General features: G+C 39.7%; 1 protein-coding gene across 1 annotated transcript in view; it reads left to right on the top strand.

Annotated features, from left to right (window-relative positions):
- CUL5 (cullin 5) overlaps window positions 1-16,356 on the top strand; it is a 92,908-nt gene that overhangs the window by 22,847 nt on the left and 53,705 nt on the right. The window contains exon 3 of the mRNA XM_049614099.1: window positions 14,933-15,032. Within this exon, the coding sequence (XP_049470056.1) occupies window positions 14,933-15,032 (100 nt within the window). The remainder of the gene's footprint in view (window positions 1-14,932; window positions 15,033-16,356) is intronic.

Raw genomic sequence — 16,356 nt, 5'->3', positions numbered from 1 at the left:
CATGTTCCAAGTCCAAGTGACAAGCAAGACTTTTCTAAGCCTTTTTTATCTTACCAGTCTTGGAGTCCAAATTGACCCACTCAGAAATATGCACATCAGGCTGGAAAGTCATTAGCCTCTGAGGGTCAGACATCTGATTTCGCCAGAGCTCAGTGGCCACTAAAAACTGCTTTTTAAAACTCCAAAAGTATTTCTGTCTGAAGATTTCCTTTGTTTTCATGTTGTCTTCTCAACATACTAATAGGTAAAAATAATAGTAAATATCACCTGTTACAGAGACTTTTATTCTGTTGCCAATATTCAAACACTTTAAACGCCAGTCACCTCCCCAGCAACTCAAGGCAAGAAAATTGTGTCCGCTGATTTTTAGGGCCATACTTTCCTGATAGATACAACCCCTCCAGCAGTTACAAAAGTACAAGCATATAGCATTTTGCATCTTTTTTGGCCATACATCCAGATATAATAGCTACAAAATACAAAGCCATTTTTTAAACCTCCTCCCCTGACCTCCTGTTCAAACCCCTAGCAGTAACTTTAGCATTTACAGTTGCTGGGAGTTCCTGACTGGAGTGCAAGGGGCCTGGAAGGATTTTGCTTCAGCAATAGCTGTTGGGCTGAAGAAACAGCTGGAGTAGTTTCTTCTCCCTGCAAGCACCCCACCCCCAACGTTTTCTCCCATGGTTTATATAAAGCTTTCTCCAACCCTGGCATCTCATTTAACTCTTTCCTCATGGCTGCGGGGGAAACCAAAATCAACATTTGACATTTTTGGTTCACCCAAAACTCTGGGCCTTTTCTCTTTCCAATTGGAGGCAAGAACAGAAATCACAGGTGTCACCCAGACTGTGCCGTTTCTCCTCCTACTTTATCGGCATGGCCAAAAGCAGCCAGGGGATTGAGCTAGCCAACTCTGCTGGGGTTAGACCTTTCATTTTCAAATTTCCGAGGTAACTCTTTTCTCTTCAAACAGATAGCAACTCAGCTGCTGTTTCATACCATGGATGATTTCATAGCCCCCCAAACGACAAAACTTCATCATCCCATCACTTCTTCCTTTTACCAGACAGTGCTGTCACCGTGTTTCAGTGAGTCACAGCAGTGCTAGTGAATTCCACTTCTGACACCAGTTGTATCAGTTTCAAGACCACCTCGAGGTTCATTGATTGCTTGGAGTACTCCTAGGACTCAGCATATAGTCATCTTCATGGCTCTGATTTATTACGGTAAAGGATACAAAGCAAAATGCAACAAAGGTGGGGTGGCAAGTCCAGGGGAAACCAGGTACAAGTTTCCAAGCATCCTCTCCCATTGCAGTTACACAGGAGACACTTCTCCAACAACTAATCGTGACAGCACATGTGAAATTATGTCTACTAGGAAAGCTCATTAAAGACTCAGTGTCCAGGGTTTTTACTGGTCACAATAGCCTCTGCCTGACATGACCTAAAATTCCGGACTCCTAGTTGAAAAGCAAGTGTTCATCATAAGTCAGATTGTTTACTGAAACATTAAGGCACCATGAGCCATTCTTACAGGGAAACGGTGAGAACCTTTGCAAAATTCAAGTTCCCAGATAGTAGCCAAGCACCAGCCTTGCAAGCCTATCTTCCTAAGGATAACTGTCTCAGACTTGCTATAATCTTTTTGTGTATGGTCTAGTGAAATACTCTACTAGTGAGTTGTAGGTGTGTGACTGAGTAACCCAAACACATTAAGCTGTTGTGCTCTTTTTATCACATAAGAAAAATTTAATTTCCCTAAATAATGTAGAACTTGTTGCATAATATTAATTAACTTACACGCATGATTCTGCCTTTTGAAAAATTAGAGTTCAGTAAGAAATAGCTAAGCCCTTTAAAAAATTCGTAGCATTCATGTATATTATATATTTTTCTTAAATTATTTGATTAAACTATTTTATGAATAATATGTTGAATGTGGTGGGGTTTTTTTGGTTTTGTTTTGTTTTTGCCAATTTGTGTTGATAATATCATTTATCATGTAGAATAATGCTTGTTTCCTGTGCACTCCTGACCAGGAGAGGGAGCGTAGTGTGATGGTGTCCCTGCTTCAAGTCTGTTTCTAAGCAGAAATCATCAACACCTTTGTACGTGCCCTAGTTAGTGGTCTCATCACGTCATTTCTGTAAAATTCCTTGATCTCCTTGAGGTATCTAAGGCAGCTCGATATGTAGTCCTTTTAGGTTAAAGACTTCTTGTATGTATATCTTACATGCCATCACCAAAATTGCAAGACCTACATTAATTAAAACCTTTCAGATTTTAGCCTGTTTGATCACGAGTTAATAATTAGACTGCTTATATCTTTCTAAATTTGAGGCACTAAAATATTGTATTATTTTTAAAGTACATTGGCTATTCCATTTTTTCTCATATATCCTTGTTTCTCAGTAAGAGCACTGTTGGCATTTTAAGTGGTTAAACAAGATTGTGCTGCATATTGCAGGATGTTTATCACCTGTGGCCTTTACCTTCATCACCTCTAGTAGTGGACACTCCCTGTGTACTCTCCTCCCTACTTCTCATTAATGAAACCAAAGAAAAGCTCACAGATTTTTCCCCATGAGCCTCTGTGGGGACGGTACCTCCCTTGGTTAATAACTGCTGCTGTTCTATATACATACTTGGTTTGACTCTGGTTTGTGAAGTCGATGCCAGAATTAAATAATAAATTATTTTGAGCTTGGGATGCTTCATTTTAAAGAAGATTTATCTTTATTATAAGTTATTTTAAAATGTATTTTTATTGTTCGTAAGTTGGTTTCTGTTTTTGTTTTTAAAGTTTATTTTGATTTGAATCTGAGAGGGGGGCCACACACAAGCAGGGGAGGGGCAGAGAGAGAGGGAGGGAGAATCCCAAGTAGGTTCCACACTGTCAGCGTAGAGCCTGACGTGGGGCTTGAACCCATGAACCATGAGATCATGAGCTGAGACGAAACCAAGAGTCAGATGCTCACCTGGCTGAGCCACCCAGGTGCCCCCCCCCCCCGCCCAAGTTGGTTTTTGACGCCACTTTCTCCTCTCTTGTCTGCCTCATCTCTGTCATGTAAGCTGACTTTTTGTTGTGCACCTCTTAAATTTTGGTTTCCTCCAGAGTTTCATTTCTTTTTATTCCTTTAACTGAGTTCTCATATCTGCAAAAGCAATCTAGATTATTCTCGTGACATGAACTTCCAGACTCAAATGGTCTGTTTTTTCCTCTATGTGTCTGGTCTCTTAAGTTCTGTAAATACTCCAAATTTAGAATGATAAAAATGTGTTATTCATAGTTTCAAACCGAACATGTAGAAGCTACCATCAGCTTTCTGTTTTTTAATTCCCTCATATTCAGTTGATTACTAGGTTTCATAGATTTTTATTAAATATCTCTTGAATGAAACTTCTTTCCATCCCAGCTTCTTCCCCCTCTCCTCATCTGAATGATTACAATAGTTTTCTGCCTCTCTTTGTTGTATCTCTGTTTATCATTTGTCTCTTGCTGCATAACAAGTTCCTCTAAACTTTAGCATCTGGAAGTAAAAAACACTCTGTCACAGTTTCTGAGGGTCAGGAAGCTGATAGCAGCTTAATTGGGTGGCGTAACTCAGAGTCTCTCTCAAGGTTGCAGTGGAGCTCAGCAGAAGATGTAGGCCTAGACTCAGCTAGGGCTGAGTGAGCTTTCGGGTTTACCTACATGGTTGTTGGCAGGTGTTCAGTTCCTCACCATGTGGGCCCCTCCGTAGGGCAGTTTACAGTGTGGCAGCGTATTTTCCCCAGAGTGAAAGAGGGTCCTCCCAAGGTGGAATTCATGGTGATTATAACATAATTTGGGAAGTGACAAACCGTTACATATGTGCTGTTAATCATGCAAATGCTTGTACATTGTAGGAGGGAACTTACACGGCCATGAATACCAGGAGATGGGGAATCATCAAGGGCCATCTTAGAGGAAATAGATGATGCAAGGTTCGGAAAAGAACTCTTAAAAAAAACTCCAGTTTATATCAAAGAGGAAGAAAATGAAAGAGATGCCACTGAAAATGAAAGTCAAGATAAAGAAGAGACCTTTGAAATAAAAAATAAAGAGCTAAAAAATAAAAGACCAAATCAGTGATTTGAAAAATAAAAGCAGAGTTCTCCCTGAATGTAGAGCAAAAACAAAGTATGGAAAATAAAATGGAAATTAAGAAATATGGGGGCACCTGGGTGGCTCAGTCAGTTAAGTGTCTGACTTCAGCTCAAGTCATGGTATTACAGTCTCTGAGTTAGAGCCCCACCTCAGGCTCTGTGCTGACAGTGCAGAGCCTGCTTGAGATTATTTCTCTTTCTCTCTCACTCTGTCCTTCCTGCATTTGCATTTGCGCTCTCTCTAAATAAATAAACATTAAAAAGAAAGAAAGGAAGAAGGTGGATCTAGAATTGGGTACAGTCATGCCAAGAGAGAATAGAAATAGTAGAGGAGAGGGTATAGTCCAAAAATATAAGAAGAAAATTGAATATTCTTGTCCCTTCCCACCCATCCCCACGAGTCTTTTTTTTTTTAATAAAGATGTAACCTTTTTTTTTTTTTTTTAATGTTCGTTTATTTTAAAGACAGAGCCTGAGCAGAGGAGGGGCAGAGAAAGGGAGACGCAGATTCTGAGACAGGCTCCAGGCTCTGAGCTGTCAGCACAGAGCCCAACACTGGGCTCCAGCCCATGAGCTGAGAGATCATGACCTGAGCTGAAGTCAGACGCTCAACTGACTGAGCCACCCAGGTGCCCCCTGCCCCCCGCCACGAGTTTTAATATTGAAAGTGCTAAAAAAAACATGCCAATCGGGGCGCCTGGGTGGCGCAGTCGGTTGGGCGTCCAACTTCAGCCAGGTCACGATCTCGCGGTCCGTGAGTTCGAGCCCCGCGACGATCTCGCGGTCCGTGAGTTCGAGCCCCGCGTCAGGCTCTGGGCTGATGGCTCGGAGCCTGGAGCCTGTTTCCGATTCTGTGTCTCCCTCTCTCTCTGACCCTTCCCCGTTCATGCTCTGTCTCTCTGTGTCCCAAAAATAAATAAAAAACGTTGAAAAAAAAATTAAAAAAAAAAAAAAAAAACATGCCAAGACACATCCTTAAGGAATTTCAGAATTCCAAGGATGAACAAAATAGTCCTACTTTTCTTGGAGTGATGAAGTACAGTTAAGTCTCAAAGCAGGCTATCCCCAGTACTTCTCATTGGTCAAATTGGGTGTAGGAGTCTGATGAAACATTTTCTTTAAATATTTGAAGGGATATTATTCTAAACCTGGTATTCTCTACCTAGTCAAGTGTGTAATCAAGATTAAGGCAAGATAAAAATGTTTCCAGACGGGTAAGTAATTAGAGGATTTAAGGATCCAGCAGATACGAAATACGTACCCTTTCTTCTGTTCCCAGCGTTAGCCATTAAGAAATTGAGCTTTCGTAAACTAAAGAGGAGGTGCTCCTAAACTAGGAATCCTGACCAAAAGATGAATATAAATAGAAAATGACAGACACCATCCATCCAAAACCACAAGAGAGTGGAAACCAAAACATTTTAGCTGATAAAAATTGTTCCACAGAAACTGACTGTGAAGCCGAAGAACACAAACAGCATTCCGAACTGAGTTGGGTATCCGCACATGACCGTTTAGGGTCATTTAAAATATCTTGATTCAGAAACTTACAAGATAAGGAGAGAAATCAATAAAAGGAGGAAGATAAAATGACAGTTGAATTTAAAACCAAATAGAAAAAGTTAAAGTCACATGAGAAGTTGATCATCTCCATAGATGAGGGCATAAAGAAAGAAATGTTTCCAAAAAATGGGAAAAATAAATTCGTCAAGTATTCCAGCAGCAGGCATCATCCCAATAGTGATATGTTGGAAACATTCTACTTAAAATTGGGAATAAAGGGTGCCTGGATGGCTCAATCGGTTAAGCATTTGACTTGATAACTGGCTCAGGTTGCAATCTTGTGGTCGTGAGATCGAGCCGAGTCAGGCTCTGCACTGAGCGTGGGCCTGCTTGAGATTCTCTCTTTCCCCTCTGTCTCTTTCTCTGCCTCTCCTCGTGCTTTGTCAAAATAAATAAACATTTTTTTTTTTAATTGGGAGTAAGACAAAGAGTCTATTCTCATATTTCATTTTTGTTTCCTCTAGGTTTTGAAATTGGAAATGGCATTATTAATAGCGTATTTATATTGTATGTGTGGATATACCATGTATTTCATCCCTAATCCTATGCATTTTTCTTTAATCTGGTCTTTTTTAAAAAATATTTTATTTATTTTTGAGAGAGAGGCAGAGTGCGAGCAGGGGAGAGGCAGGGATAGAGGGAGACAGAATCTGAAGCAGGCTCCAGGCTGTCAGTCCAGAGCCCAATGTGGGGCTCGAACCCATGAACCTTGAGATCATGACCTGAGCCAAAGGCAGATGCTTAACCAACTAAGCCACCCAGGTGCCCCACTTTTATCTGGTCTTGAGGAGTTGATCCATTTTGTCTTTTCACATAACCACATTTTAAAAATTGTTTTGATAAGATGTATCATATCAAAACAACTTCTGTATTAAGGAGTTTATAGCCTTCATGCATGTGTTAGAAAAAAAGAGGTTGGGAGTCAGTGATCTAAGTGCTCATTTCAAGAAATGAGGAAAAGGGGTGCTTGGGTGGCTCGGTTGAGCATCCAACTCTCTGTTTTGACTCAGGTCATAATCTCACAGTTTTGTGGGTTCAAGCCCCACATTGGTCTCTGTGCTGGCAGTGCAGAGCCTGCTTGGGATTCTCTCTCTGCCCCTCCCCGGATCACACTGTCTCTGTCTCTCTCAGAATAAATAAACTAAAAAAAAAATTTTTTTTAATGAGGAAAAAACCCTAGCATGGTAAAACTAAAGGAAGTATAAGGAAGGGAAGACAAAAGCCAAAATTAATGAAATACAAAATAATTGTGTGGTAGAAAAAAGGAAAAGGCAAAAATTAGTTCTTTGGGAAGAAGAATATTCAATTTATTCTCCTTATCACATCCATAATTTGTATCTTGATTAGTATCTTCTTTCTGGTTACTTTGAATTATTTTGGGGTTTTTTCTAGTGTCTTTTCAGATAAATTCTTAGTTCTTTTATCTTTTTATATTTAAAATGAGGGGCGCCTGGGTGGCTCAGTCGGTTGAGCGTCCGACTTCGGCTCAGGTCACGATCTCGCAGTCCGTGAGTTCGAGCCCCGCGTCAGGCTCTGGGCTGATGGCTCAGAGCCTGGAGCCTCCTTCCGATTCTGTGTCTCCCTCTCTCTCTGCCCCTCCCCCATTCATGCTCTGTCTCTCTCTGTCTCAAAAATAAATAAATGTTAAAAAAAAATTTTTTTTTAAATAAAATGAAAGCATCCAGGGTTATACGTTTTTTTAATGCTGCTTTTATTATTACCACAGGCTTTGCAGTTTGAAATGTTTGCCTTTTTATTGCTCTCTTAGTAAGTTAGTAGATTCTTTAGTTAGTAAGTTTTTTTTGTTCTTTAATCCACATATTATGTAAGGACTTACCTTCTGACAATGGAGTTGTTTTTGTTTTTTTTTAATCATTTACTTATTTATATATTATGATCAGGAAAATAGCCTGTAAAAATATCTTTATAGGGGCACCTGGGTGGCTCAGTTGGTTAGCGTCCAACTTCAGCTCAGGTCTTGATCTCACGCGGTTCTTGGGTTCAAGCCCCACGTCGGGCTCTGTGCTGACAGCTCAGAGCCAGGAGCCTGCTTCAGATTCTGTGTCTCCCTCTAGCCCTGCTCCTCCCCCACTCATGCTCTGTCTGTCTCTCAAAAATAAATAGTTAAAAAAATTTTTTTAATAAGTATAAATATATTTACAAATTTTATATGCGTGTATATGCTCATAGAAAATAGTATTTTTTTAAGATCTTATTTTTAAGTAATCTGTATAGCCAGTGTGGGGCTTGAACTCACGACCGCAAATTAAGAGTCACCTGCTCCACTGACTAAGCCAGCCAGGTGCCCCAAAGAAATTATCATTTTGATAGTTGTAATAAGAATCTCTAATAAGTCATATTTATTGATTGTATTTTTACATTCCTCTATGTCCTTAATTTTCTTTTGTCTAGATTTTCAGATGTTAAGAGATTTTGTGATAGACACTGCTGATTAGCTGAGGCACCCCCATTCTGTGCCATATACTTTCCACTTGGCTGCATATTGTAATAGTCACTTCTTCAACTTCCCTTGCTGTTTGGGTCACCATGTGACACAGTTCCAGCAAATAGGTCTACAGGAGGGCTTCTGAGAAAGTTTTTGCTTTTCAGATGAATTAAACTAACGTGCCTGGCACAGTCCTCCTTTTCACAGAAGTAAGAGGCTGCCACGCTAATGTGTCTGAGTAGAAAGAGAAGGAGCCTCTTCTCAGTCTCTGAATGAACCCCAGTAGCTGCCCATCTCTAGACTTCTAGTTATTTAAGAAAAATAACATAATAGTCTGAGCCACTCATAATTGAATTTAATGGTTCAGCTGAATGCCTCCTAGCTGGTAGAAGTAAGGATGCTTTAACGTATTGCATTGTATTTGTATCAAGTTCTTAAATTTGTAATTATTTTTGTGTTTAAAGAAAATTTTTTTTTTAGTGTCTATTCTTGAGAGAGAGACCGAGCCTTAGTGGGGGAGGGGCAGAGACAGAGGGAGACACAGAATCGGAAGCAGGCTCCAGGCTCCCAGCTGTCAGCACAGAGCCCGATGTGGGGCTCAAACCCATAAACTCTGAGACGATGACCTGAGCTGAAGTCGGACACCCAACCGACTGAGCCACCCAGGTGCCCCTCTATTTTTGTTTTATATTTAGATAAATTTGTTTTGTTTTGTTTTTTGGTCCAAAGAATTGGGTATATCTTGATAAATAATGCTTTTTATCATTATTATATAATGTGTCCTCTCTGTAGTTATTTTAACCTTAAATTCCTCTGTGGATGATAGTAGTGTTGCCACCCTGCTTTATTTTATTTGTGTTTCCTAGTACCTTTTTTTTTTTTTGGAAATTACATTACATTATATAAAACCGTACCACTTTAACCAGTTGAGTGGCATTGAGCACGTTCACTGTTGTACAAACATCAACATTATTACCCATTTTTAAAACTTCATGTTCTTTGTCTCTACGGAGCCCATTTTTCTCCTAGTTTGCCTATGCTAGGTACCCCATATAAGTGGAATCACACAATATTTGTCTTTTTGAAGGGCCTACTGTCTTCCAGTGGGATAATTTATTGAGTTCATGTGTAATGTTATAGCTGATATTCTTGTTTTATTGCTTCTTTAACTTTATCACTAATTATTAGATATTCTTACTGCTTCATTTTTTGTTTTCCTTCTTTTTGTTAATCTGAAAATTAATTTCCATTAGTGGTTATATTTCTGTTTCCGACTCTCAATCAGAAGCATATAGTGTTACTATTAATTAAAAGCAAAATACCTGTTTGTCACACCAGGGTCACATTCTTTCTGTTTTACTTTCTTTGTACCCAAGGAGGTTGAAGCGTTTGGAATACTTCTTACCGCTTGATGCTTCTCCTGTCCCTTCTCCCTGTCCCCTTGAAAGCTTTGAAAAACCTTTACTTTGTCCCTCTCCTACTCCCCCGACTCCCTGATTTTCATAATATAATTAAGTAGTTAAGACTTTCCCTTACAACATGTCTCTTTTCATTTTATTTATTTATTTATTTATTTATTTATTTATTTATTTATTTTTATTTTAGAAAGAACACAGGTGGGGGAGAGGGACAGAGAGAATCTCAACAGGTTCCATGGTCAGTGGGGAGCCCAACGCAGGACCCTACCCCACGACCCTGGGATCGTGATGTGAGCCAAAAGCTAGAGGCGGATGTTCAACCAGCACCCAAACATTTTTTTTTAATTTAATTTTTTTTTTTAATTTACATCCAAATTAGTTAGCATATAGTGCAACAGTGATTTCAGGAGTAGATTCCTTAATGCCCCTTACCCATTTAGTGCGTACCCCCACCAGTAACCCTCTGTTTGTTCTCCATATTTATGAGTCTTATGTTTTGTCCCCCTCCCTGTTTTTATATTATTTTTGTTTCCCTTCCTTTATGTTAATCTGTTTTCTCTTCTTAAAGTCCTCATATGAGTGAAGTCCTATGATATCTGTCTTTGTCTGACTAATTTTACTTAGCATAATACCCTCCAGTTCCATCCTCGTAGTCGCAAATGGCAAGATTTCCTTCTTTTTGATTGCCAAGTACTACTCCATTGTGCATATATACCACATTTTTTTTAATCTATTCATCCATCGATGGACATTTGGGCTCTTTCCATACTTTGCCGTTGTCGATAGTGCTGCTATAAACATGGGGGTGCATGTGTCCCTTCGAAACAGCACACCCGTATCCCTTGGATAAATGCCTAGTAGTGCAATTGCTGGGTCGTAGGGTAGTTCTATTTTTAGTTTTTTCAGGAACCTCCATATTGTTTTCCAGAGTGGCTATACCAGCTTGCATTCCCACCAGCAGTCCAAAAGAGATCCTCTTTCTCCGCATCCTCGCCAACATCTGTTGTTGCCTGAGTTGTTCATGTTAGCTATTCTCATTGTGGTTTTGATTTGTATTTCCCTGATGATGAGTGATGTGGAGCATGTTTTCATGTGTCGGTTGGCCATCTGTATGTCTTCCTTGGAGAAGTGTCTGTTCACGTCTTTTGCCCATTTCTTCACTGGATTATTTGTTTTTTGGGTTTTGAGTTTGATAAGTTCTTTATAGATTTTGGATACTAACCCTTTATCTGGTACGTTGTTTGCAAATATCTTCTCCCATTCTGTTGGTTGCCTGTTAGTTTTGCTGATTGTTTCCTTTGCTGTGCAGAAGCCTTTTATTTTGATGAGGTCCCAGTAGTTCATTTTTGCTTTTGTTTCCCTTGCCTCCGGAAATGTGTTGAGTAACAAGGTGCTGCAGCCAAGATAAGAGAGGTTTTTACCTGCTTTCTCCTTGAGGATTTTGATGACATCCTGTCTTACGTTGAGGTCTTTCATCCATTTTGAGTTTATTTTTGTGTATGTTGTAAGAAAGTGGTCCAGGTTCATTCTTCTGCATGTTGCTGTCCAGTGTTCCCAGCACCACTTGCTGAAGAGACTGTCTTTATTCCATTGGATATTTTTTCCTGCTTTGTCAAAGAGTAGTTGGCCATATGTTGGTGGGTCCATTTCTGGGTTCTCTATTCTGTTCCATTGATCTTCGTGTCTGTTTTTGTGCCAGTACCATACTGTCTTGATGATTACAGCTTTGTAGTATAGCTTGAAGTCCGGGATTGTGATGCCTCCTGCTTTGGTTTTCTTTTTCAAGATTGCTTTGGCTATTCGGGGTCTTTTCTGGTTCCATACAAATTTTAAGATTGTTCTAATTCTGTGAAGAATACTGGTGTTATTTTGATAGGGATTGCATTGAATTTGTAGATTGCTTTGGGTAGTATCGACATTTTAACAATATTTGTTCTTCCTGTCCAGGAGCATGGAATCTTTTTCCATTTTTTGGTGTCTTCTTCAATTTCTTTCATAAGCTTTCTATAGTCTTCAGTGTATAAATTTTTCACCTCTTTGGTTAGATTTATTCCTAGGTATTTTGTGGTTTTTGAGCTCCCAAACATTTTTAAGAGCACTTTGGTTTTATATTCCAAGAGAATGTATTCTTAACCATTCGGATTTAATTTCATACATTTATTGCTGGCCATTACTCCTTCCCTTTTATACTGATGTGCCATTTGATACAACAGATAAACTGCACGAACTAAAACTGCATATTGTCTGTACGGGTAAATAGCAGAAGCAATGTTGAGTACAAAATGATTCCAAAAGATTATTGATACAATTTCTGTGAAGGTCAGGAATACTCATAGTCTGTCATAAAACATAAAAAACAGTAAATTCAGGCTTGGTTACTTCTGGGGAGGATAGAAGAGAGTAGGATCTGGGCGAGGAACATAGAGAGCTTTAAGGGTATTATCATAATCCATTCCTTAGGTACCTTACATGTTTTTCAAACTGTGTGTTAAAATTGACCTGGAGAGTTGACAGGGTCTTCTGGGTGATGAAGAGTAGTGTTGTGTTTGAATAAGAATGAGCGTATTGTTGACATACTTAGGAGCACCCAGAGGTTGAGAAAAGAGGGCTGATGTGACAAAAGTTAGGAATACCTGGAGGTTGAGAAAAGGGAGCTGGGGAAGATGTGCTAAATCAGTCACAAGTTTAGCTCTTTCTTGGGTAAGATTACTTGGGAGTGACCCAACCCTGCCTTCTTAACCACACCATTCCCTCTTGCCTTATGAGACTCACGCCACATTTTAGCCGTTCTAAAATGTACCTAGCACTACTTTGAGTACAGGGATACTAGGTTAGTCCTACTTCAGGGTGGCACAGACTCCTCTGATGGGTGACTTCTGCCTCAGAACTCCCAAACTTTCTTAGAACTGCAAGACAGTCTAAGGCTCTTCCTACCCAACCTTCCTTTCCACCCTTCCCTACGGGGATCAGACTGGCATTGTGGGCTTATCACTCGCCCAGCTTCCTGTAGCACACTTCTCATTTTCCCTTGCATATAGTTCCTTCCATAAATCTCTTGCATGTGTAATCCCCTCTGCTTCTGGGAAGACCTAAACTAACACGAGTCAGTATGTGTACAGTGCCTGGCACATGGTAAGCAGTCCATGCATGTGAGTTTTGTTACAGTAAATAAAGTAAGAGATGATGGTGGTTTTGACTTTGGTGGTGGTAATAGATGCACATGTCCAAATGGGAGAGATGTTTAGGTGGATGGATACAGTAGGACCATGATTGAATGTAGTATGTGGCTGCAAAAGGCTTCATTTGCCCAATTTCTTGCTTACCACTCCCTGCTTGACATGAGAACCGCAGTGATTTGGTTAAATTCACTGCAAGCACCACAGTAATCCACAGTTCTGTACTCCTACTGGTACTTGTGTGTACCATGTCCTTCTCGCACCCCTTTGTACCTTTGCCTGGCAAACTCCTACTTGTTCTTGGAGATTAAGCTCAGGAAACCAACTCTTCCTGGGAGCCTTCCCTTTTCCTTACTACCCCTCTGCCTCTCACTTCTACTCTCCCCCTCTCCTGGGTTCCTGAACTATCTTGGGTTTATATGCACAGTAGTTGCACACATACTGAATTAGAATCAACCTTTTTTTTTTTTTTAAGCTTATTTATTTATTTAGAGGGAAAGCGCAGGTGTGCGCATGCGAGCTCGGGGAGGAGCAGGGGGCAGAGAGGTAGGGAGAGAGAGAATCCCAAGCAGGCCCCAAGCTGTCAGAGCAGAGCCCTATATGGGGGTCTATATCACGATCTGTGAGATCTTGACCTGAGCTGAAACCAAGAGTGGACGCTTGACTGACTAAGCCACCTGGGTGCCCCAGAATCAACCTATTTTTGTATCAGTTGATTTTAGCCGGTTGATTTTAGTCATGAGGTGAGATTGTAGAGGGATCAGTTAATCATTTTATAGTTTATTCAAACAGTAGTAGGAAACCATTGGAGGATTTTAAGGGTACAGCTCACATGATGTGATTTGTTTTATGGAGATCACTTTGACTGCTGTTGGCTGAATGGTTGGTTTGGAGAGGTGCAAGAGTGAATTTGGGGAATGGTTTAGTGTGTGTTCTGGAGCCCAGCTGCCTGTTTCCACTATATACTAGCTGTGTAATTTTGGGAATGTTACATAACCTTTCTTTGCCACAGTTTCTCCACCTGTGAAATGGTGATAAAAAGGGTATTTCTTTCAGAGTTGCTGTGAAGATTTAAATGAGTAAAAACAGCCTAGAAAAGTAACTGGCACATAGTAAGCAATCAGATTTGCCTATTTTGTTGTTATTTAACAAAGATTTGTATGTTTGCTGCATCCTGGGCAGTGAGCTAGATACCACTATTAAGGTAAAAGCTAAATTTAACAGGTGACAAAGTAAGTTCAAATGAATATGCAGACAGAACATTGTTATATTGATGTTCCTAAGATTCTGTATATAAAGCAAACTATTTGGTCATTGTTACAATATTACAATTCTGGAGATGTCTTACTTTGATTTCTCTGACATTTTTTATAAGAGGGGCTCCATTAGGTACTAAATGAATCACTGGGGAACATTTTTTGATAAAAGAATCCTCGATATGAGATTCTGTCCTTTTGTTATAAGTTTCCCTACTCTACAGCTTGGCAATTAAGAAATTAACTTATTGACAATATTGTATTAACATTAAATATATTTCTATAATATCAGCTTTATAAATTCAGAGTTTTAGTATACCAACTTATGAGAGCTTTTGTTTTGTTTTTTTAAATAACAGAGATACAGCGGTAATTAGTGTGTAAATATAGCGACTATATGGGGGAAGCTAAGAGATTTGCTAGTATTTAAATGACTAATTTTTTTTTAAAGAATAGTTTGCATATATTCTGGTAAAGAATTAGAATTTACACTTGTCGTTACGTGAGAAAGAAATTAATAGTAGTGAACCTTGGGATGTGGGATTGGAAGAAGGGAGCTTGCTTTTGTAATTCAAAATATCCAGTGAGGGGATGCCTATGTGGCTCAGTCAGTTGAATGTCCTACTCTTGACCTCAGGTCAGGTCTTGTTCTCAGGGTCATGAGTTCAAGAGTTTAAGCCCTGTGCTCGGCGTGAAGCCTACTTAAAAAAAAATCCAGTAAGTAGAGATTAAGGAGGAAAACAGACAGAGAAAGTAAAATAAAAAAAGAAACAAGTGTATGTGTGACAACAGCTTACAAAAAATTCTTGGTTCTTAGGGATGGATTCAGCCACCCTCATCTTGCTGTAGCTTGATCCATGGAAACTATTCATGCAGAACTTGACGTGAGTTTTGTCTTTGTTCTTGTTCTGGTATTCATGTTCGTTTACTTTTATTTTTACAGGGATGTGCATGCAGTCTGTCTCTGGGATGATAAAGGTCCAGCAAAAATTCATCAGGCTTTAAAAGAAGATATTCTTGAGTTTATCAAGCAAGCACAGGCAGTAAGTGCTGCATCTTTGTATTAAGTTTATTTTAAGACTTTACTCAGAGAATTTCCTGTTTTCTGATTTTGAATGTAGGGCTTCCAGAAGTAATTTTAAAATATCACATTGACTTTGGACATGTTAATTATTTTTTTTAAGTTTACTTATTTAAGCAGTCTCTACCCCCAACGTGGGGCTCGAACTCATAACCCCAAGATCAAGAGCCGCATGTTCTACCAACTGAGCCAGCCAGGTGCCCCATTTTGATTAAAATTTTTAATGAGATGATTTGGATTTGGTTGTTTTTTCGCCCCTTAGCGCCTTTTCTGTTAAGAGAGTATATCATCCTCCATTAAAAGATGCTGTAAAGAGGCTCCTGGGTGGCTCAGTCAGTTAATTGTCCAACTCTTAGGTCGGGTTCTGTGCTGAGCATGGAGCCTGCTTAAAGTTTCTCTCTCTCTCTCTCTCTCTCTCTCTCTCTCTCTCTTTCTCTCTCTTTCTCTCTCTTTCTCCCTCTGCCCCTCTCCCGCTTGCACGTGCACATGCTTGCTCTCTGTCAAAAAAAAAGATATAAAGAGTTAAGTTTTTTATATGTTCTTTAGAAGTTCCCACCCCCACTGTTTTTTTGTCAAGTGTCAGTACACATGAATCAGTTTTTTTTCTCGCAGCCTGTATCTCTTCTCAAGCTGATAATAATTTTCTTCAATTCCAGATATTTCTTCAACTGTAAAATCCTTGCATTGTCCTTTACATTGCTGCTGCTGAGCTGAAATTCACTCTTGTTTATAATATGTAGAAATGTTTCATAATATTGAAATGAAAAAAAGGTCATTCAAAGCTCTTTAGGTTGGGGCGCCCGGGTGGCTCAGTTGGTTAAGCATCTGACTTTGTCCCAGGTCATGGTCTTAAAGTTCATTGTCTGAGCCCTGTGTCAGGCTCTGTGCTGACAGCTTGGAGCCTGGAGCCTGCTTCAGTTTTATTAAAAAATATTCTTTTTAATATTTGTTTTTGAGAGAGAGAGAGAGAGAGAGAGAGACAGACAGACAGACAGTGTGAACAGGGGAGGAACAGAGAGAGGGGGAGACACAGAATCCAAAGTAGACTCCAGGTTCCTAGTTGTCAGCACAGAGCCCGACACAGGGCTTGAACTCACTAACTGTGAGATCATGACCTGAGCTGAAGTCGGATGCTTAATTGACTGAGCCACCCAGGTGCCCCATACTCTTTAACACTTTGAAGAAGGAAGGGCCTGAAGACCTGAGATTGTTTTCCTTTCTCTAAAATGAAGTTTTGAAAACTACAGAGCTAGAATTTTTTTATTCTTTAGGTGAATTTTTATGTC

The sequence above is a fragment of the Panthera uncia genome, chromosome D1, assembly GCF_023721935.1.
Source record: "Panthera uncia isolate 11264 chromosome D1, Puncia_PCG_1.0, whole genome shotgun sequence".
NCBI classification, from domain to species: domain Eukaryota; kingdom Metazoa; phylum Chordata; class Mammalia; order Carnivora; family Felidae; genus Panthera; species Panthera uncia.
The sequence above is the reverse complement of the archived record's forward strand: the minus strand, read 5'-3'. Positions and strand labels throughout refer to the sequence as shown.